General features: G+C 40.1%; 2 protein-coding genes across 9 annotated transcripts in view; one reads left to right on the top strand and one right to left on the bottom strand.

Annotated features, from left to right (window-relative positions):
• The window catches only part of DISP1 (dispatched RND transporter family member 1), a 222089-nt gene that overhangs the window by 150075 nt on the left and 51563 nt on the right, over positions 1–20451 (bottom strand). The window lies entirely within an intron of this gene.
• On the top strand, positions 12702–15295 carry LOC142425342 (SIN3-HDAC complex-associated factor). Its single transcript, XM_075530520.1, has one exon. It carries the CDS (start codon positions 12834–12836, stop codon positions 13497–13499), a length of 666 nt encoding a protein of 221 aa, XP_075386635.1. The 5' UTR covers positions 12702–12833; the 3' UTR covers positions 13500–15295.

The raw sequence follows: 20451 nt of genomic DNA, 5'->3' as shown, positions 1-20451 counted from the left end.
CAAACAGCAGTGAAGGGGAAATTCTTTTCGCCTGACAGCAAGGGATATAGGAAGCAAATTCAGATGAAGAACATATTTCACATCGTCAGAGCTGACAAATGTGAAAAACATGGCAAATTCTGCAAACCATATTTCTGGTAATTAGAACTACTCAAAGTTTTCAATGGTGCTGCCTATCTCTAGAAATTTTTATACAAACAAAAAGCGTAGGGAGGAGAATCATCTTATTTTTATTTATTATTTTCTTTACCCGGAAAAAAAAAGGCAAAAGTACTCATATGCAATACTATCTCATATGGATCAAAAAGAAGAATGACACTAGAGAAGAGAGGGCCACGTTTTCTTCAACACCAGATCATGCAAAGCATTGGCCATGCCAGTGAGACTACGCCAGAAATAACACCATAACTCTTCATTCAGTCAGTCCTATTGTGAAAACATATATTTGTATCACTTAAGCCCAAGGCCTAGACAAGACACCAGGGACACGAAACAATCCTCCGGAGTCAAGTCCCAGGTCACAGGAGAGGAGGCATGCTGGGAAAGGCGAAAGACCAGAAGGACTGCTGTGGGGCTGCATTTGAACTGGACTGTGAGTTTTACTTTAAGTTAGAGAGATGGGTATACACACATTTAGTTCCTAGCTCTGTACTTTTTAGGCTCTAGAAGCAATGATACATTGTGGCCATGGATACATCAAGCATTCTAAACACAGTTTGGAACTTCAGGGAACCAAGACACTTTAGAAAAAAGACTGAGTCCAGTGCTGGGGCAGGAAAAGCACAAAGAACCTAGAAATCATAAGGTTATTTAAAGTAAAACTGAGACATAACCAACCTAGGTCATTAATATTGACACAAGCACAGAGCATGTACCTCCTGATATGATGTCTGAAGAGAACACATCACCACTTCCATTACTGTAACTATCTCATCTTCTGACAGATACTGTCATGAGATTTCAAGGTGGAAGACATAAGAGTGGACATGTGGTCAGTCTACCAAATTTCCCAGTATGACTAAATACCTGCATCCTATAACCAGCTTCCTTTCTTTCATAGTCTCTATCCCCAAAAGACATCCTGATGATTCTGGCTTCTTACACACCTCCAAGACTCAGTCTACGTACTCCAAGTAGCAGGGAGTCTTCATATATGCACCACTGGTCTGTGAGTCTGGTAAGTTGTTTCCCAAGAGTGGTAACTACTCTTAGGATGCTGACAACCAGAGTGAAAGTCACATTGCGAAAATGTCAGCCTGAAAGTCTCTCAGGAGATAATCGCCAAATCCCTTTGTCCACTGCACTTACAGACAATGCTGTGCTCATGTGCTGGATTCTTACAGAGGAGAGTCGGATTAACCAAAAAGGGGATATAAAAACGTCCCTAAAATAAAATAAGTAGGCAGGTAGATAAATAAATAGAGAAAACCTTTAGTTAATGGTAAATATATAATCTGCCACTTACTAAATATCTAAAATGTCCTTGACCTTAAGTACTTCATTTTCTATAACATTAATCTTGACACCAATTTTGTAATCTATTATCCTAAAACCAGGAGGAGTACTGGTGGGGTGGGAGTTACATGTTGGGCTGCATTCTGCAAGGTCAGCAGTTCAAATCCACCAACTGCTCCACAGGAGAAAAACTGGGCTTTCTATTCCATTAACAGTTACAGTCTCAAAGTCGCAGGGGGGCAGTTCTACCCTGTACTACTATGCATCAGTAGCAACTCAATGGCAGTGACTTTGGTATCTGTTTGTTTGGTTATTTTATCCTAAAAACCAGACTCGCTTGTGAGACACTTGAGTTCAATTGCTAGCCAATGAACTACCCATCTGTCAGTGGAGGTTTGCATGTTGCTATGATGCTGAACAGGTTTCAGGTGAGCTTCCAGACTAAAATGGACTAAGAATCAAAGCCTGGTGATCTACTTTCAAAGATCAGCCAATGAAAACCCCATGGATCACGAGAGCCCTGTGCTCAATTGATCATGGGGATGACCCAAGACCAGGCAGTGTTTCAAACATACCATTCTGCATGGGCTCAGGAAGGCCAGCTTGATGACAGCTGGCAACAGTAGTAACAAAATCACAAAGCCACCAGAGCTATAAAGCTAAAGCCATCCGGTTCCAAACGTCATCATCTTTATTTTACAACACAGTTTGTAAGTATCAATTATGACAGCTCAAATTGCAAAATGAATTCATTCTGGTTGGATGCGAACGGAAAGCTCATTGGTGAAAACACTTGGACTGTTTCTAAAAGTTCTAATACAAAAATTACAATAACCGTAAAAGCATGCTGTCAACATTTAGCCCCAAATGGCAAGTGGCATCAATGGCTATTTTGTGTTGAGAAACAGCTGCTTTCCATGACACCAACTCTAAACCCTACGGGGCCAATCTCCAGTGCACCCTCATTTCCCCTCAATACTCTCCATTGTGCCTATCCCCCATTGTGCCCTGTCTATCATCAAGTGCTTAACTAGCCGAGCCCTACAACAAAGCCTACTTGTGTCGTGTGGAAAAGGTCCACCACCTCCAGTTGCTGGAGTGATCACTGGCTTCTCGTGGGAAAAAGGCAAATACTGCCTTGATGTTCAGAAAAAAGAAAATTAAAAACAGTAAGTTGCCATACCTGGATTAGCAATGACTGACAGCAACACAGCCTGGAACTATTAGTTTCATCTGGGCCGGAAGGAATCTCAGTGGAGGAATTTTTTGGCTGTAGCTTTGCTATTTGCTTAGAATTTTGAAAACTCAACGCTGATCCACTAAAAGTGGAATGTGCCTGTTCCACTTTTCACAGAAACATGTAGGCTCTTGCAGCCAAGAGTTTATATGAGATCTAATAAAGGACTACATGTCAGAATAAAGTTTTCCATTTGAACTTGATAAAAAAAAATAGATGACGCTGATGAGGCTCCAAGTATCCACACCCTGGAGCTGCCACAATAAATAAGGTAATATCTTTTTGAACAGAAAAGCCCTTTCCCCCCTGGGACATATTTTTCAAAATATCAAATGTTCTGCTAGTTTCACTCTCCTATTGCAAGCAGCTGCATTCCTTTTTGAAACTGGAGAATGATCGCCTTGCCTCTCCCATAATTGGAGAAAAAATTCCAATCTCATTAGGTAGGAAGCATTCAAATCACAGACCTTCATAGCTTATAAATTATGGTCCTCTTTGTGTTGTGCAAAAATTGAATTAGTCCAAATAGCTTTCAAAAGCATAGAGAAAAATGTTTGAAATAAAAAGGAGGAAGCATTTCACACTACAAAATTGAGCGACTCATCTCTTTAAAACAGTTTTCGTAAAGCAGAGAAGGCACTTAGCAAACAAATAAGACCAATTATGAAAACCAGAATGCCCTGGTATAATGAAGCCTTAGTCCATGATTTAAGAAGTATGACATCGTGATAATTGCTGATACATGATAATAGCTTCCATGTGCTAATCCTGCAAAGTTAAGGCTCATTATTGGCTAAACGTGTTTCTTTGTGAGTAGATCAGTTTGTTGTTTATTTCACTTACTGTCTCTTTCATTAGGATTTTTCTAAAGTCATATTTTTCCATTTGGGTAGATTTAAGAAAACAGTCTTCACAGCTTGATAAATTAATTTCTTGTTTAAATCTATCATTTCAAACAGGGCTCAAGAACCCACATACTACCTTACTTTTCCCTATGTTCCTCACAACTCAAAGCTGAGTGCCCACTTCTGTAGGAGCCGGGCAGAAGGCAGCGGTAAAGGAGGGAAAAGCCCACGCTGTAGATATTCTGGAGTCAAAAGTCTAGATGAAGTCCCTTCACAGAATCATGGCACACTCAAGAAGCCCCATGACAGGAAAGACAGAACCGTTTGTTTTAGAAATTCTTCGTTTTGCTAGTAGAAGCTCCCTGCTTAAAGGAGGTGGGGTACAGAAGCACCCCCTATTCCCACCCACCCCCTCCAACCTGAAAGCAGTTCTGACTCAACTGCCTCACTTCCCAGGACACATTCAGAATTGTTAGTGCTTTAGAAAAGCCACTCTCCTATCCCCAAATTCTTCTTGTCCTTCCCATCTGGGTATCCCCACTTACTGCCTAACATTCATGTCTCAAAAACAGTCTTCTGGGTAGTCATTTACAATGAAAGAAAAAGTGAAAGCAAAACACCGAATTAGAGAAGTTAAGTTAGACTACAGGAGTTTCCCCCAATTAAATAATTGGAGGGCATGGAAGCATTCGCTGAGAATGAAAGTGTTAGACTGGTGGTGTCCAGACTGCACGTGGAACCCGGAGCTATCTCAAACGGGGTCTCTATTTCCCTACAAGTCATGGAAATAATGCTAGAAAGAAATAGAGCTCTTCTAGTCAAACTCTTTGAAAACTATGCGCCAAATTTCATCCATATATCTGCTTGTTTTATCTCCAGATGTAAATTTATGTACCAGAAGTCTAAAATTTTTGCACAACTAGACCTAGTCGTCTTTTCTGAACAGCCAAAAAGCATGACTTATAAAGGAATGTCATCACTAAAACAGAGGAACAGAGAGGGCCACAAACTAAATGGACGGTTCTGTTTTCTTAAATTCTAAGATACAGTTTGCTCTCTTCTCAGACCCTGCTAGTTTCTTTCATTGCACTTATCCAGAGTTCCCAGGGCTTTAAATCATTATGGGAGTCAACAACTTTATCTTTCTCCAGAGGAGCAGATGATAGATTTGAACCAGCAACCTTTTGGTTAGCAGCCCAATGTTTAACCCACAGCACCACCGGTGTCCCTTTTATTTGTGTGTGTGTGTGTGTGTGTGTGTGTGTGTGTGTGTGTGTGAGAGAGAGAGAGAGAGAGAGAGAGAGAGAATATCTTGCTAGTGGGGTTCCAGTTCATATACATATGGGTTTAGTACAAACTAGCTGTTTTAAGGTCTCTGCAATCTGTAGATGACCACGGGCAAGCCTTTCTGGATAAGACACTTACCTTAGTCTCCGTAAGGTGCCTTCAAAATGATGACCCAATCAAAACAGCAGTTTCCAAGGTGATATGCTGGGCCAGTTAAATTCAAGACAGACAGGTCAACCAGAGGTGCTATCTTGATACATATTCTCAAAGGACACAGGGCCGTCACAGAAGTTTATCAGGAAAAAGTTTTAAGAAAAGTCAAAACTAAATTAATGAGGAAAAATGGCAGGAGAATTGTGCCAAGGAATTCTTTACCATCACAACGTGCCTGCTCATTCAAGAGCAGCAAGGGCGGTTCTACCAGAATGTCACTGGGAAATCTCATCCCATCTACCCTAGGGCCCTGATCTTATCCCTTCAGAGTTGTTTTTTTTTAGCCCCAAACACTCAAAGAACATTGAAAGGGAGCATGCTCTGAGTCCCCCAAGAATGCCTAAACTGCTGTTTTGACATGGCGTGAATCAAAGAGTGCAGAATTCTCAGATAAAAATAATGACTTCACAAGTGTATAGACCTAAATGAATGGAGCAGATGCTTCATAAGTTGATATTTCTATTTAATAAAGTCTACTCGGGTTTTGTGGCAATGCTTCCTGCCTTTCCTTCATATAGCTAGGACAAACATTTGACTGGCTGATGTCAGCTGTGAACTGTACATAACTGTTCCAACTTACATACAAAGTCAATCTAAAAGCTGGCTGTAGGAGTGGAACTCATTCATAAAATGGGGACTGCCGGTATATGATATTCATACAATGTACTAGTCAACTGCTGTGTCTCACAAAACATAATGGGGAGGCAGTAGTGTATATATTTTATGTATTAGGTGGTGTAAACAGTCAAGTGCTTGACTAGTAGAAATGCTGGTGGTTCAAACTTAACCAAAGGCACCTTAGAAGACAGGTTTACTTCGAAAAGGTCGGAGCTTCTAAAAACCCATACTCTACTATGATACACCTAGTGTCTGAGGAGTAGGAGTCAACTCGCTGGAAACTAGTGACTGGCAAGTAATCAAATACTTAACGTTCATGCCCCCCTGGGTTAGTGTATATATATGCATGGATACATGTATGCTTGCAGCAGCACATACCAATAACATGTATGTGTGTGTGTTTGTACAATGGGATTTTTTTTAAGTTCATAGAAAGTTTTCTATGTCTTTTCATTCCACTTCTCCATAAACTTTTTGAAGCCCTTTCGTGTGTGTGTGTTACTTTATAAAGGGTAGGGACCTTAAGTGTTGCGCTCACTGTTATACAACAGTCAGAACCTAATATATACCCAGCATCCACTTATTTTTGTTATCTCAGTGTATGGCATTACGTTGGTTAAGCTCTACCCATCCAGTAAAACAAAGGAGGGAAAGGGGGAGCAGAAACTAGGGGTGTGTGCTTGTTTCTTTGGTCTGGTTACTCCTTGGTAGCATCAAGGCCTTTGGAAATGGGCATTTTACTTTTGAGGTCATTGTTATCTGTGCAGAGAGGAGAGAAGTGCTATTTTCTATGAAATATTTCTCTTCTCTAGACTTTTACACATGATGGGATGTGTGGAGAATGTGTTACTGGGTATCTCCCTTTCCTGGCTGTCATGATGATTCATGCGAATGATAAATTTACTATGAAAAACAACCTTGGTTTTGTTTTGTTTTTTACCAACTAGGAACGTCCCACGACTGTTTTTGCTACACTTGAGATGCCTGCCCTCAAAGGCTTGGCAGGAAACCCAAAATGCTGTCAATCTGGATTTTTTTTTTTCTGCTGAATTTCTAACTAATTCCAAATACATCCCCATCCCACTCCCACTGGACAATTAGCCTCCAAAACACTGAGACCTTTGCTTCCCAATTGGCTTGTGTGCATCACAAAGACATGAAAATTAAAATAAGAAGTATCTACTTTGTTCTGCATTGAGCTGGCCAGTTATTATGAATATTCAAAACTGGGGGAAATGATTTTCTGTAGGATGAACAATGCTATCTCTATATATAGCACAACAACAACAATCAACAGCACAACACGATGATACAAAAAAATAATAAATTACCTGGGAATGAAGTTTCTTTATAATACTATGGTGCAAATCTCAATTGTACTCTGAACATAGAGATTAAAGTGATGAGCACCTTCTCACGTACAGCAAGGCTTACTGGGAGATACTGCCTTCATACCAATGAGGACATGCAAAGACCAAGACATCATTTGGAGGGAGAGGTAGAAACATCCCATGGAGCAATACTTCCTAACTTGAAGAATTTGGAAAATCCCATGAAAGCCTGGTGCTTTTCTCCAGAAAATGTATATTGATAAAATTTTGTATATGATTTCAGAGCTGCTCATGCTCAGACCTCTGAAGGGCGTTCAAAGCTATCAGATGAAGAGTCGCTGAGACACACATGTGTCTATGAAAGGAAGCAGAAAGGTGGGACGCTGGGCCTGTGAATGAAGAGAATATGAACTGAAGCTAGGCAAGTTTGAAAAGGTGACGAAAACATTGAGCAAACTGAGAGGAAGCAGAGGGTAAAGAGAGGATGAGGAAACATCATAGGAGCTACTGGAATAAGAATGAAAGAAGGAGAAGAAACAAAGAGAAAGGAAATAAGGGAGGGTGGTAGGCAGAGGAGAGAAAAAAGCAAAACAAAACTCGCTGCCATCTAGTTGATTCTAACCCACAGTGAGTCACTAGAACAAGCTAGAAGCCCTGTGGGTTTCCTAGACTGTAACTCTTCAGGGGAGTAGAAAGCCTCCTCTCAATGAGGCTGGCAGTTTCAACTGCTGACTTTGCAGATTGCCCACTCCGTCACCAGGACGTCTCTCAGGAGAGAAGGCTGGAGGGAGGAATGTCTGCTTACCCTGACATTTAATGCTAACGTTTATTGTTTCTCATGCGCTAGTAATTTGCTAGAATTTTCCATGCCTTGCCCACCTCGCTGCCATCAGGTCAATTCCGACTCCCAGTGATCCAATGGAGAACTGCTTGCTGCCTCTGCGTTTCTGAGACTACATCTTCACAGGCGTGGCCAGTCTCATCTTTCTGCCTTTCATGTCTTCACCCGTTTAAATTTTACAACACCCTGATGAAGCTAGACACATCACTGTTAGGGTGACTGAGGCACCGGAAAGTGAACCACACCTTGGCCTGGTCAAAGCTGGGATTGAATCAGTAATCTGCTGTGAGCCCAGAGCTAGCCTCGCAAGCTTTGTGGCAACGCCCATGGTACAGCCTGCCTTCCCGACACTACAAAAGGTACCTCTAGACCACTTGTATTTCTATTCCTTCTGAATACGTATTTTTGCTAACAGTGAGGGTGACACTAGTGTCCTTCTTTAATAAACACTGTACCTGAACTGTATTACACTTTCCGCAAGATCTGAACTCGTCGTGGGTTCTAGTCTCACTGAAAAGTACTTTTATTTGGGTCTTAATTTTGTGAGAGTCCATCCTCTTGCTTGCTTAAATACTTGATGTGAATTACAATATTAAGAACAGTGTCGCTAGAAACATGGCATAAAGCAGCCTGCTGGTCTTCCTCGTGAACACGCGCTCAGATACTTGGAGTCACAGAGCTTCCTGTCCCCGGTGCATGTTTGTCAGATTGCTTGCCAGCTGTTTCACCTTAGTTATTTTTAACAATGCTGTTTTGTTAAAGCTGCCTTCCCAAATCATGGATACATTTTTGCAGCTACATTGATCTTGAAAGGTTTATGTTATACAGATTTGGTCTAGTGCATTTGAGTATGGTTTAGATTTAGAGAGCCTTTTTTGTATGAATACTAGGTTTACAAGTAACTTCATTTTTCTCAGAGTTTCAGTAATTGGTATTTTTCACATGGTAACTGAGCAAAAAATAGAACGTATGCTTCAAAGTTAGGGCACCCCTGACAATGTGTTTCTTTTTACAACTGAATGGTTGAAATCATCTTGTCCCAGGTGTGGAACATATACGGAACAGATGCTGGACTTTAAAAGGCATTAATTTGATTTTAGAAAAATACAAATTAATTACCTGAATTTAGTTATAGAACTAGAAGCAGTGTTCAGAGAAAATAATACGAGAGCAAAGTTCTAAGATTACTATCATTTTGTTAATATACAGCATAACGCATTCGCTATTTAGGATCAACACAAAATATATAGAATTAACAATTTAAAAAGCAGAAAACAAACAAAATAGGCATCTCAAAAATGTAGATTTTGCCTTCTTTGTGAATGATACTATATAAAGACTTAAGGAGTCAGTGACAGGAGACAAACTTTAAGGAACAGTTCCTCGGAATGTGGTCCCCAAACTCTCACCCTGTCTCTGTTCAAGAAAATGCTTCAGTAAATGGGTAAAGTTCTGATATAAATATTTCCACAATGGCACCAAGTACCAAAACCAGGCACTTTTAAAAAATTAAATCCTTTTATTGAAGGCTCTTACATCTCTTATCACAATGCACACATCATCCATTGTGTCAAGCACATTTGTACATAGTCAACCATCCATCATCATTTTCAAAGTATTTTCTTTGTACTTGAGCCCTTGATATCAGCTCCTCCTTACACCCCCCTCCCCCCCTTATGAACCCTTGATAAGTTATAGATTACTATTTTCTTATCTTACATCATCCTCTGTTGGCCTTCACCTACTTTTCTGTTGCCCGTCCCTCTGGGGCGGGGTAATATATTGATCCTTGTGATCTAGCTCCCCTTTCTCCCCCCACCTTCCCCTAATCCTCCTGGTATCGCTATTCTTATTGTTGGCCCTGGGAGGTTTATCTATCCTGGATTCCCTGTGTTTCGGGCTCTTATCTGTAGCAGTGTACATGCTCTGGTCTAATCCGATTTATAAGGTAGAATTGAGGTCATGATAGTGGTGGGAAGGAGGCATTAAGGAACCAGAGGAAAGCTGTGTTACTTTTAAGGAAATTCTGACGTAGCAGACCCATGTGTTGCTTCCTTATAGAACTGTACTCCGTGGAGGTTCTCTTCACCTCTAGCACCTCCACTTCACCCACCCACCCAAAACTGCCACAAAGTCCACGCCAATACATAGTGGCAAGGTAGAACCCCTTCTGAGAGCAGCGGTTCTCAACCTTCCTAATGCCGCGACCCTCATGTTGTGGTGACCCCCAACCATAAAATTATTGTTGTTGCTACTTCATAACTCTAATGCTGCTACTACGAATCGGGTGACCCCTGTGAAAGGGTCGTTCGACCCCCAAAGGGGTCACAACCCACAGGTTGAGAATCACTGCCTTAGCGTTTCCAAGACTGTAAATCTTTAACGGAATATAAAGTGGTTTTGAACTGCTGACCCTAGGGTTAGCAAATAGCTCAACGTCTAAGGAGCTATACCACCAGGGCTCCTTCTCCATCAATGTTTCCTGGTCTTTATTTCATCTTCATTGTTAAGAATATATATGTACACAACAGAGGATTTTCAATGGCTGTCATCTTTTGCTTCATTTTGTCTTTTCAGTGTTTTTTGTTTGGGTTTTTCTACTATGATACAATAAAAATTTGCAAAGCAAATTAGTTTTCCCTTCAACAATTTTGTTTTGTGACATTGATTCTAATCCTCTCAATGTAACAGCATCTTCTCACTTCCTGCTTGAGCTCCCTATTTTGTTTTATCCTTCTTTCTACCTTCTAAGCTGTTCTTGAGGACAAATGTTGCCCTTTTGGTCTTGTATGGCAGATGGTTCTGAGGAGTACGTTCCCCTCTGGTAGTGTTATTCACCTGACAGGCCTATTATTTGACTGAAAAGTAACCACCAAGGTTGGGTGTAGTAGCTTGACAGGTCTCTGCGGTCCATGGACTCAGGGGTTCTACCAGTCTCTATCAGCTCAGTAAATGGAGTCTGTATCGTGATTTTATTTTTTCTTCTACGCTGTCCAAGACCTTTAGGATCCTCATCAGACTGGTAGGTAGCAGGGCACCATCTAGTTCTTCAGATCTCCGAGTAAGAGGCTGTGGTTCACATGACCCATTAGTCTAGGGGTCCTCAAACTTTTTAAACAGGGGGCCAGTTCACTGTCCCTTAGACCCGTTGGAGGGCCGGACTATAGTTTAAAAAAACTATGAACACATTCCTATGCACACTGCACATATCTTATTTTGAAGTAAAAATACATAACGGGACAAAAACACCTGGCGGGCCGGATCATTGTCCTCAGAGAGCCGCATGTGGCCCTCGGGCCGTAGTTTGAGAACGCCTGCATTAGTCCTTAGTTCTTTGACGTTTTTCACGTTCTCGCCTCTGGATTGGGACTGACTACTAAGTGAATCTTAGGTGGCCGTTCACAAGCTTTCAAGATACCAGCTGCTGCTTGTCAAAGTAAAATACAACATAATCCCTTTCTGAAATATGCTCTGCCAATATATGTCCATGCTCAGTGCCTGATAGAGATATTCAATACGTATTTGTTAAATAAGCTAATGGACAGTATCTAGTCTCGAAAAAAATTATAATGTAGAAAGCCCAGAAGTCAAAATAACTGAAATTTATTTCACCTTCATTACATTTTAACATAATTTATTTCTAATGTAGAAAATATGAACTTTTGCCCTTTATAATATAAAATATTAACTTAGGAGCTCTAGGCTTTTCTACCGTGAAGCACTTGCTGGTGAAGGCAAGGACTGCAGGCTTCAGTATGGATTACAACGCAATGTTAAGAAACCAAAATCCTCACAACTGAACCAATAGATAATTTCATGATAAATGGAGAAAAAAATCAAACTATCAAGAATTCCATTTTGCTTATATACATAACCAAAGCTCATAGAAATAAAATTATGTATTGTATTGGGCCAATCTGCTGCACCAGACCTCTTTAAAGTGTTTGAAGAACAAGGATGTCATTTTGTACACAAAGGTGCACCTGACATGAATGACAGTCAGCTCACATGCATGTCAATGTTGGCCAATGAATAAGGAAGGTGGCAGAAAAATCGATGCATTTAAGTTACAGTGTTGGTAAAGAACACTGAAGATACTGTGGGCTACCAAAACAAACAAATCTGTCTGAAGAAGCAGCCAGAATGCTCCTTAAACCCTTGCTTTTGGTAAAGTAGACAATCAGTCAGTCATGTTAGATTGGATTTGGAGGTGTAGGTGTAAACTCATGATTATTACTAGAGATGGGAAAATGTGTGTGTGTGTGTGTGTGTGTGAGAGAGAGAGAGAGAGAGAGAGAGAGAGAGAGAGAGAGAGAGAGAGAGAGAGAGAGAGAGAGAGAGACAGACCTTTACATATTTATATCAGTTCCAAACTCTGTCCATTGGCAGGATGAGACCGGTGAAGATGAGGACAACTACGGTTCAGATTTTTATCTATAAATACCACTCTACACCAAAGACCCAGAGCTTCTTGGGAAAATGGCTAATTGCAGGGCTAGGGCAAGGAAAACACAAGAAGAGCCTACAATATCTCACAAGGTAAGAATGGAAGTGTTCAACTGGGAGGCCGGGTCAAAAGAGCAGAAGGACCAGCCTGCAGCAGGCCACTCCCACTGGCCAACACACTGCCATCCGTGCAGCTCTGACTCAGTGGCCCACAGGACAGAGCAGAACTGTTCTGGGGCTCTGGCACTGTGACTCTTTATGAGAGCAGACAGTCCGATCTTACTTACATGGAAAGAATTATATTTTTGCCTATCTAGACAAAGACTGAAAGAATATCTTCATTTATAGGTATGTTATGATGGAAATAGAAGAGGGAAATATAGTAGAACCTATTTTGGTGGCATAAAAACATTTTTAAGGACTGTCGCTCTAGCCGAGGCAGTTGGAGGCGGAGGAGGCAGCGACGGGAGTGGGGGGCTGGTGTGGCGTGCACGCTGCACCTCAGGAAGGCTTGTGCCCGCAAACGGCTGCTTTTGGAAGACAATTGCCCAGAAGAAAAGATGTTTGGTTTTCACAAGCCAAAGATGTACCGAAGTATAGAGGGCTGCTGCATTTGCAGAGCTAAGTCCTCCAGTTCTCGGTTCACCGACAGCAAGCGCTATGAAAAGGACTTCCAGAGCTGTTTTGGGTTGCATGAGACACGTTCAGGAGACATCTGCAATGCCTGCGTCCTGCTTGTGAAAAGATGGAAGAAGCTGCCAGCAGGATCAAAGAAAAATTGGAATCACGTGGTAGATGCAAGGGCAGGGCCCAGTCTAAAGACTACACTGAAACCAAAGAAAGTGAAAACTCTATCTGGAAACAGGATAAAAAGCAACCAGATCAGTAAACTACAGAAGGAATTTAAACGTCATAATTCTGATGCTCACAGTACCACTTCAAGTGCCTCCCCAGCCCAGTCTCCTTGTTACAGTAACCAGTCAGATGATGGCTCAGATACAGAGATGGCTTCTGGGTCTAACAGAACACCAGTCTTTTCCTTTTTAGATCTTACATACTGGAAAAGACAGAAGATCTGTTGTGGGATTATCTATAAAGGCCGATTTGGAGAAGTTCTCATCGACACCCATCTCTTCAAGCCCTGCTGCAGCAATAAGAAGCCAGCTGTTGAGAAGCCAGAGGAGCCCGGCCCAGAGCCTCTGCCCATTTCCACTCAGGAGTGGTGACTGAGGTGTATGTAGAAGGGCAACAGAAAACGACTTAACATTTTGGGAAAACACAACAAAGTAACTGTCCTATTTTTAACTTGGATATTTGCTATTCTGCCAAAAGACATGTAGAATGGTTTGAATGGGTTATTTTTCTCCCCACTTCCACAGACTTTGAAGCCAGTGTCTAGTTCAAAAATTGTGTACATAATATTTAAGATGCTGAGTATTTCATAGGAAAGCTGAATGCTGCTGTAAAGTGCTCTTTAAGCCTCCCCCCCCTTCTTTTTAATCCCCTTGTATGAATGGAAAGGGGTGTTTTCAGGGGACAGATTGGGTTTTGTTGTATGATAAACCATATGTAGTTTTAGTCTTTCTATATTGAGATTGAGAAGCAGTGGTTGGGGCATTTTAAAAGATGGCTGGCTATACTTGTTTTCCCTCATGATAATAAATTTGTCATAATTCAGTAACTTGGACTTGCCCTTAGAGGTATTTGTTAATTTTGACATATTAGGTCTTGCTGATGTTCTGGTGATTCGAACCTATACTACTGAAATATTAAGCAGGACAGACTTAAACTTTCAGGTACAAATACCTTGAAGGAGGAAGTTGACTAATTACACAGAGCGGTGATAGGACTGCATGCTGTGGCATCCAGTTTCAGCTCCATGTTAATATCTGATGAAGACTTTAATTTATACGTAACATCTAACGTAGCATCCAAGCTTCTCTTGGGGAAAGGGCCAGGTTTCAGGATAAGCAATCCTAAATTGGTACCAAAGTATTAACATAATAGAGAACACATTCTATTGAAAACATTAAACTATCTGGAAAATAAAATGTGCAAGTCTTCAAGGCAGTGTAAAACGAAGGCTAATGCTTTTTGGGAGCACGTTTCTTAGTGTGCTTGCCGAGTGTGTAAATAATTGACTTTTCTTTGTTATATGACTGGTGACTTCATTGAAATCTGCACAATTCAGTTTTAGCTCTGGATTACTTCAGTTGACCTTTGTGAAGGTTTTATCTGTGTCGAGTGGGTGTTTGACTTGTTTTAACCTGTTTGGGTTTTGTTGTTTCTCCTTCACTCTGTATTTAGAATTCTCATAGAAAAGAGGTGTGTGTCAATGCTGAGTGGGTTGATTTGAGGGTTTGGCTGCTTATAGCCAAGCTTTCTGATCATCCAGATTTTGGGAGGTATGTAAATTTTGAATGTGGATCTCTTCACTTCCAAAATCCTCACCATAGGCCTCTCACTGAACCCAAACCAAAGTACTCATGACCTCTTTTCTAAAAGTTCAGGAATAAATTATCATCAGTTAAGACTTCATAGCGAGGGAGGAACATTTTGCCTACCTTATAGTAACAATACTTAATGTTTATTTTTAAAACTGGATGTTTAAAATTGGATAGTATAAATATCAGTAAGGAGTGAGCCACTTTTTTATGGGCATCCTATAGTTTTATAGTTCTTAATCTAAATGTAAGATTCTATATTCTTTTTGGGGAAAAACCTACATGCTCCATGCAACCATATGCACAGACTACACAGTAAGTTGAGGCAGCTCTCCCACAGCCTTTGAGGTGTATTACAAGAGTCCCAGCCTTATCATCTTCCTTCCGAGTTTTATTTGAAATGGTTTCTTTTCCTTTTTTGTACATTTTGGCTGCAGTATTGGTGGTAGAATATACTATAATGTGGCTCATCTCTACTTCTGTATTTATTTATTTATTGCTAGACCTCAACCACAGTCGTCTTTTCCCCCTTCCACCTCTCTCTGCCTGTAGGATTACTGTATGTAGTCATGCACTTTTTGTATTAATATTTTAGAAATCTACAGATCTGTTTTGTACTTTTTATACTGTTGGGTACTTATAATCAAAACTTTTACTAGGGTATTGAATAAATTTAGTCTTACTAGAAAATTAAAAAAAAAACATTTTTAAGATAAACATATATTTGAAATACAGTAGATACAATAACTTCACTAAAAATCTAGTTACACCTCAAAGTATGTGTGCATTTGGACAAGGACTGAATGTCCTATCACATAAATTCAATCGTTTGAAGGCTGAACTATTTTCCATTCATCATAAATCTTCTCCTTATCCTGTATTTCAGTTCTGGTCACAGGCCAAATTGTTTCCTGGAACCATAAGCTTTAGCGTCATGCTTATTTCTTCCCCCTTGCTAAGTCTTCATCACCTCATTCTCTCTACATAATGCCAGCCAAGCTATCCTCGCCTTGCTCTAGCCATATGCTGACAGCCGTCCTAGTTCAAGCCAATGGCGTCTTTTTACCCTTTCAGTGCAACCTTGACTAGCCAACTAAAGTTGTCTCTCTGTTCAGACACTTTCAATGGTTCTCTTCTGACTTTTAAAAATCCACTCTGCGCGCGCGTGCGCGCACACACACACACACAATCTTAAAATTAATTCTAAACCTAAATATAAAAGTGAAGAGTTACAGAATCTCTACAAGAAAATTGAGAGGGAAGCCTTCAAAACGTTAGGGCTGGCAAAGGTTTCTTACCTAAAGCACAAGAATAAACCATAATTGAAAAAGCTGAGTAAGGCTGAAGGCCAGGCTGAGAACCTAGCAAGAATGGCCAACACGCAAGAGTTGAAGGGCACAGTCATTGCCTACATAGTCTCAAAGACACAGGACTGCTTTCTACCCCGAAGGGCCAATCGATGTAAACTGCTCTGCCGGGGTCTTACCTACACGGTGTCCAACTTCTCCCAATGAGAACGAAATTCTCGTAATGAAATTTCAATTCTTCGTAATGAAAATGTCAACCTTAAACCTGTTCCACCATTGTATTTTAGAAACTCATTAACTTGTATTCTAGATTCACTGAAAAAGAATCGTTTTGCCCCAGTAAGGAATTTGGACTTGGGGATTAAAATTTGAGGAGTATATGATAAGATGTAAGTATTTTGCAAGTGGCAAGAACATAGGTTTAGGGAAGGGGAGTAGAATGTCATGGATTGGCATCCCCAAAAATTATGTGCCAACTTCACTGGGTAATGATCCTTGTTGTCAAGCAGTTACATAATGATGCAATCATTTCCCATGATATGATCTGATGTCATCAACAGATCACTTTTAAGAGGATTAGAGTGGGACATGATACCTTACTCGGTAACCTTATTCAAGTTATTGGCCTGACCCAATATAAGGAATTCACATAAGTTGTGGCCTACCCCACCTTTTAAAAGCAAAGAGAATCTAGTAGATAAAGAATGGTCTGAGCAGAGGAAGAAAGGTCTGACTAGCACCAAGAAAAAAAGACACATGTACCAAGATATCCTGCTATGAAAACCTTCTAGGCCTCTTGTCAAAGTACATAGAAACTTCCAAGGAATTGCAGGCCCACAAATGTTGAAAAGAAAAAAGAAAAGAGCTGACAGAGAAAAATCTTTCCCCTAAAGCTGGTGCCCAGAGTCTAGACTTCTGACTTCCTACTGTAAGAGAATAAGTTTCAGTTGGTTAAAGTCATCCACTTGTGATATTTGTTACAGCAGCACTAGGAAACTAAAAGGCACATCTATACTGATATTTGCAAAATAATCTCAGGAAGGATATTTAAGGTATTGGCATTTGCCTCCAGAAGGAAAATAGGTAACTGAAACACAAGGTAAAGAGAAAAATTCTATACATTAAAAAAATAACTTTATTAGGGGCTTCTACAACTCTTATCACAATCCAAACATCCACCATTGTGTCAAGCACATTTGTACATTTATTGCCATCATCATCTTCAAAACATTTTCTACTTGCCAGCTCATTTTCCCCTCCATCCTCCACCCTCTCTCCCTCACAAACTCTTGATAATTTATAAATTTATAACTTATAAATTATTATTTTGTCATGTCTTACACTGTCTGATGTCTCCATTCACCCACTTTTCTGTTTTCCATCCCCCAGAGAGGGGGTTATATGTAGATCACTGTGATCGGCTCCTCATTCCCCCCACCCCCAGCTTTCCCTTACCCTCATGTTATTGCTGCTCTCATTACTGGTCCTGTCCTGGATTCCCTGTGTTTCCAGCTCTTATTTGTACCAGTGTACATCCTCTGGTATAGTGGGATTTGTAAGGTAGAATTGGGGTCATGACAGTGGGGTGGGGAGGAGGCATTAAAGAACTAGAAGAAAGTTGTATGTTTCCTTGGTGCTATACTATACATCGACTGGCTCATCACTTCCCTGTGACCCTTCTGTAAGGGGATGACAATTTGCCTACAGATGGGCTTTGGATCTCCACTCTGCACAACCCCTCATTCACAATGATATGATATTTTGTTCTAAGTCTTTGATGCCTGTTACCTAATCCTCTCGACACCTCATGATAACACACGCTGGTGTGCTTCTTCAATGTGGACTTTGTTGCTTCTCAGCTAGATGGCTGCTTGTTTATCTTCAAGCCTTTAAGACCCCACATGCTATCAATATATATATATATATATATATATATATTGATAGCCGGGCACCATTAGCTTTCTTCACCACATTTGCTTATGCACCCACTTTGTCTTCAGTGATTTTGTTGCATGAGCAACATGGAATGCCAGGTTAATAGAACAAAGTGTTCTTGCATTAAGTGAATACTTGAATATAGACCCAATGTCCATCTGCTACCTTAATACTAAACCTATAAATATATATATACATAGATCTATTTCCCCAGCATCATATATAAATAAATATACATATGAACATGCCTGTGTTTAGACCACTATAAGTGACCTTTGCCTCCTAGTTCTTTCCTTTATTTCCTTTTACTTTCTTCTTGTCCCATTATCATGCTCAGTCTTCATTTGGGTTTCAATAATTCTTGTCGGTTGCATTACCCTTGCTCAAGCCTCGCCATTCAATTTTTAGATCACTTGTTGTTCCCTGTCCCTGGGTTTGTTAACAACCACTTCCTTTCCTCCACCTCCCCTTCTCCCATGTCCCCACTGCAGTCCCATTGTGTTCTGCTCCAGATTGTTTATCCCACCTATCTTATCTAGATAGCCCTGCAGAGATAACAATATGCACAAAAAACAAGACAGCAAACAAAGCAAAAAAGAAAATAAAACAACAGAAATAAACAACGACAAAATTAAGAAAAGCCTATAAATAGTTCAAGGTCTGTTTGTTGACATTTAGGAATGTTTTTCTGGTCAGTCTGATGGGCTGCCATGCCCTGGCCCCAAAGTCTAATTTTGGTATTCCCTCGGGACTTCGTTGTTCTGTTCTCCTTGCTATTCTGTTGCACATCCTTAGTGTTTCGTCTCCGTGTGGTGAGGTCAGATCAGACAAAATGCTATACTTTTATAGTCTGAATTTTGTATTATAGATAGTGTTTTTTCTTTAATTCTTGTTTTAAACACTCATCTGAAATGTATATAAACCAGTAAGGTATATAAAATTAACTAATAAATCATTGCTTACTGCATCTTTAAATGAAAAGAGGGTCAGAAATAATACTTAGTCTTTAAATCGTTATTATATGTATTGCAAATACCTGTTCATCAGAATAGTTCAAATCAATTTGTATCTAATGACATTTTATCCTATGAGCAAGTTTCCACAATATGAGCCAAAACAAATAAACAAAAATATTAAAACAAACTAATGCATTAAAATTTTAAATATTACTTTTAATTAAAGTTAAATTAAAAATAAAAGTAGACTGGTACACAAACATCTGAAATGTATTTTCAAATTTTATGTTGTGCAATTTTATTGAAATAAATATGTATTTTCAAAACATTCTAGAGAATGTTGTGTTCATCATATAAACATTCTGTAGAATGTTATTCTGTAAAATAAACCTGAATTTAATTCGAATAGCAGCTATTCACTAAAGGACACTAATTATTGAAAATTCTGATTGTTAATTTGAATAATGAGGCATGTCACAACTGTAAGTAATGCATACATTGGCAAACATTATACTCCAAGACATAAATCTGCCAAAAATTTGTATATTGTGATGGTTAATGTGTGTCAACTTGTCTAGGCCGCAATTCTTGGGGGTTTGGCAGTTATGATCTAGTTTGACAGTGATGTACAGATGTAGTTATCCCCCATGATGCAGTGTCATATAATGTAATCACCTCTGTGATAAGATATGCTATGAACAGCCAATCAGTTGAAAAGAAGCTAACTCAGGGGTGTGGCTTACATCCAATATATATGGACACTCTGGCAAAGCTCTCTGGTTTACTGCTTGTATTGGATTCTACATCTGGCTCATCATCTGACCTTCAGTTCTTTGGCTTGGAACCTGCTGTATTGTCTGCCAATCTTGGGATTTGTTGCCTCTACAGTCTGTGAAACTACCATCTGACCTGCCAATTTTGAGTGTGTCAGCCTTTGCACCTATGTGAGTCGGGCCTGACATTGGAACCAAAAACTTGGGTCTTGTCAGCCTCTATAACCACATGAGCCATTTCCTTGGGATAAATTTAAACACACACACACACAAGCTTTATTGGTTTTGCTTCTTTAGAGAACATACCCTAAGACATATATCATAGAGAAAAAAAGAGTAAGACTTTAACATTATGATCTTACTATGTTGTCATATTCTGTCAATATGGGCTCCAAACCCTTAGAAACAGAAGAACTAAATGATACTGGTCCTGCACCATGCCCACAATTGGTTGCATAGCGGGTATGATCCATTGGGTTTTCAGTGGCTGAAATGTGGAAGTAGATCACCAGGCCTTCCTTCCTAGACCATCTTCGTCTGGAAGCACCACTGAAATCTGTTTCATATCATATGCACGTGCAAACCTCCACTGACAGATCGGTGGTAGCCACATGGGGTTCATTGCCCTAGAACAGAAAGGGGGAATTCCCTACCAAACACTAATGCCCCAGCTTACTGCAGAACTGGCATTAATCTGTCTGGTTGTGGTTGAGATACAGATGAAACTCAAAAATAGGCACACAGACAAATAAATTAGTTCATA

This window comes from Tenrec ecaudatus, chromosome 1 (assembly GCF_050624435.1).
Source record: "Tenrec ecaudatus isolate mTenEca1 chromosome 1, mTenEca1.hap1, whole genome shotgun sequence".
Taxonomy (NCBI): Eukaryota; Metazoa; Chordata; class Mammalia; order Afrosoricida; family Tenrecidae; genus Tenrec; species Tenrec ecaudatus.
The sequence above is the reverse complement of the archived record's forward strand: the minus strand, read 5'-3'. Positions and strand labels throughout refer to the sequence as shown.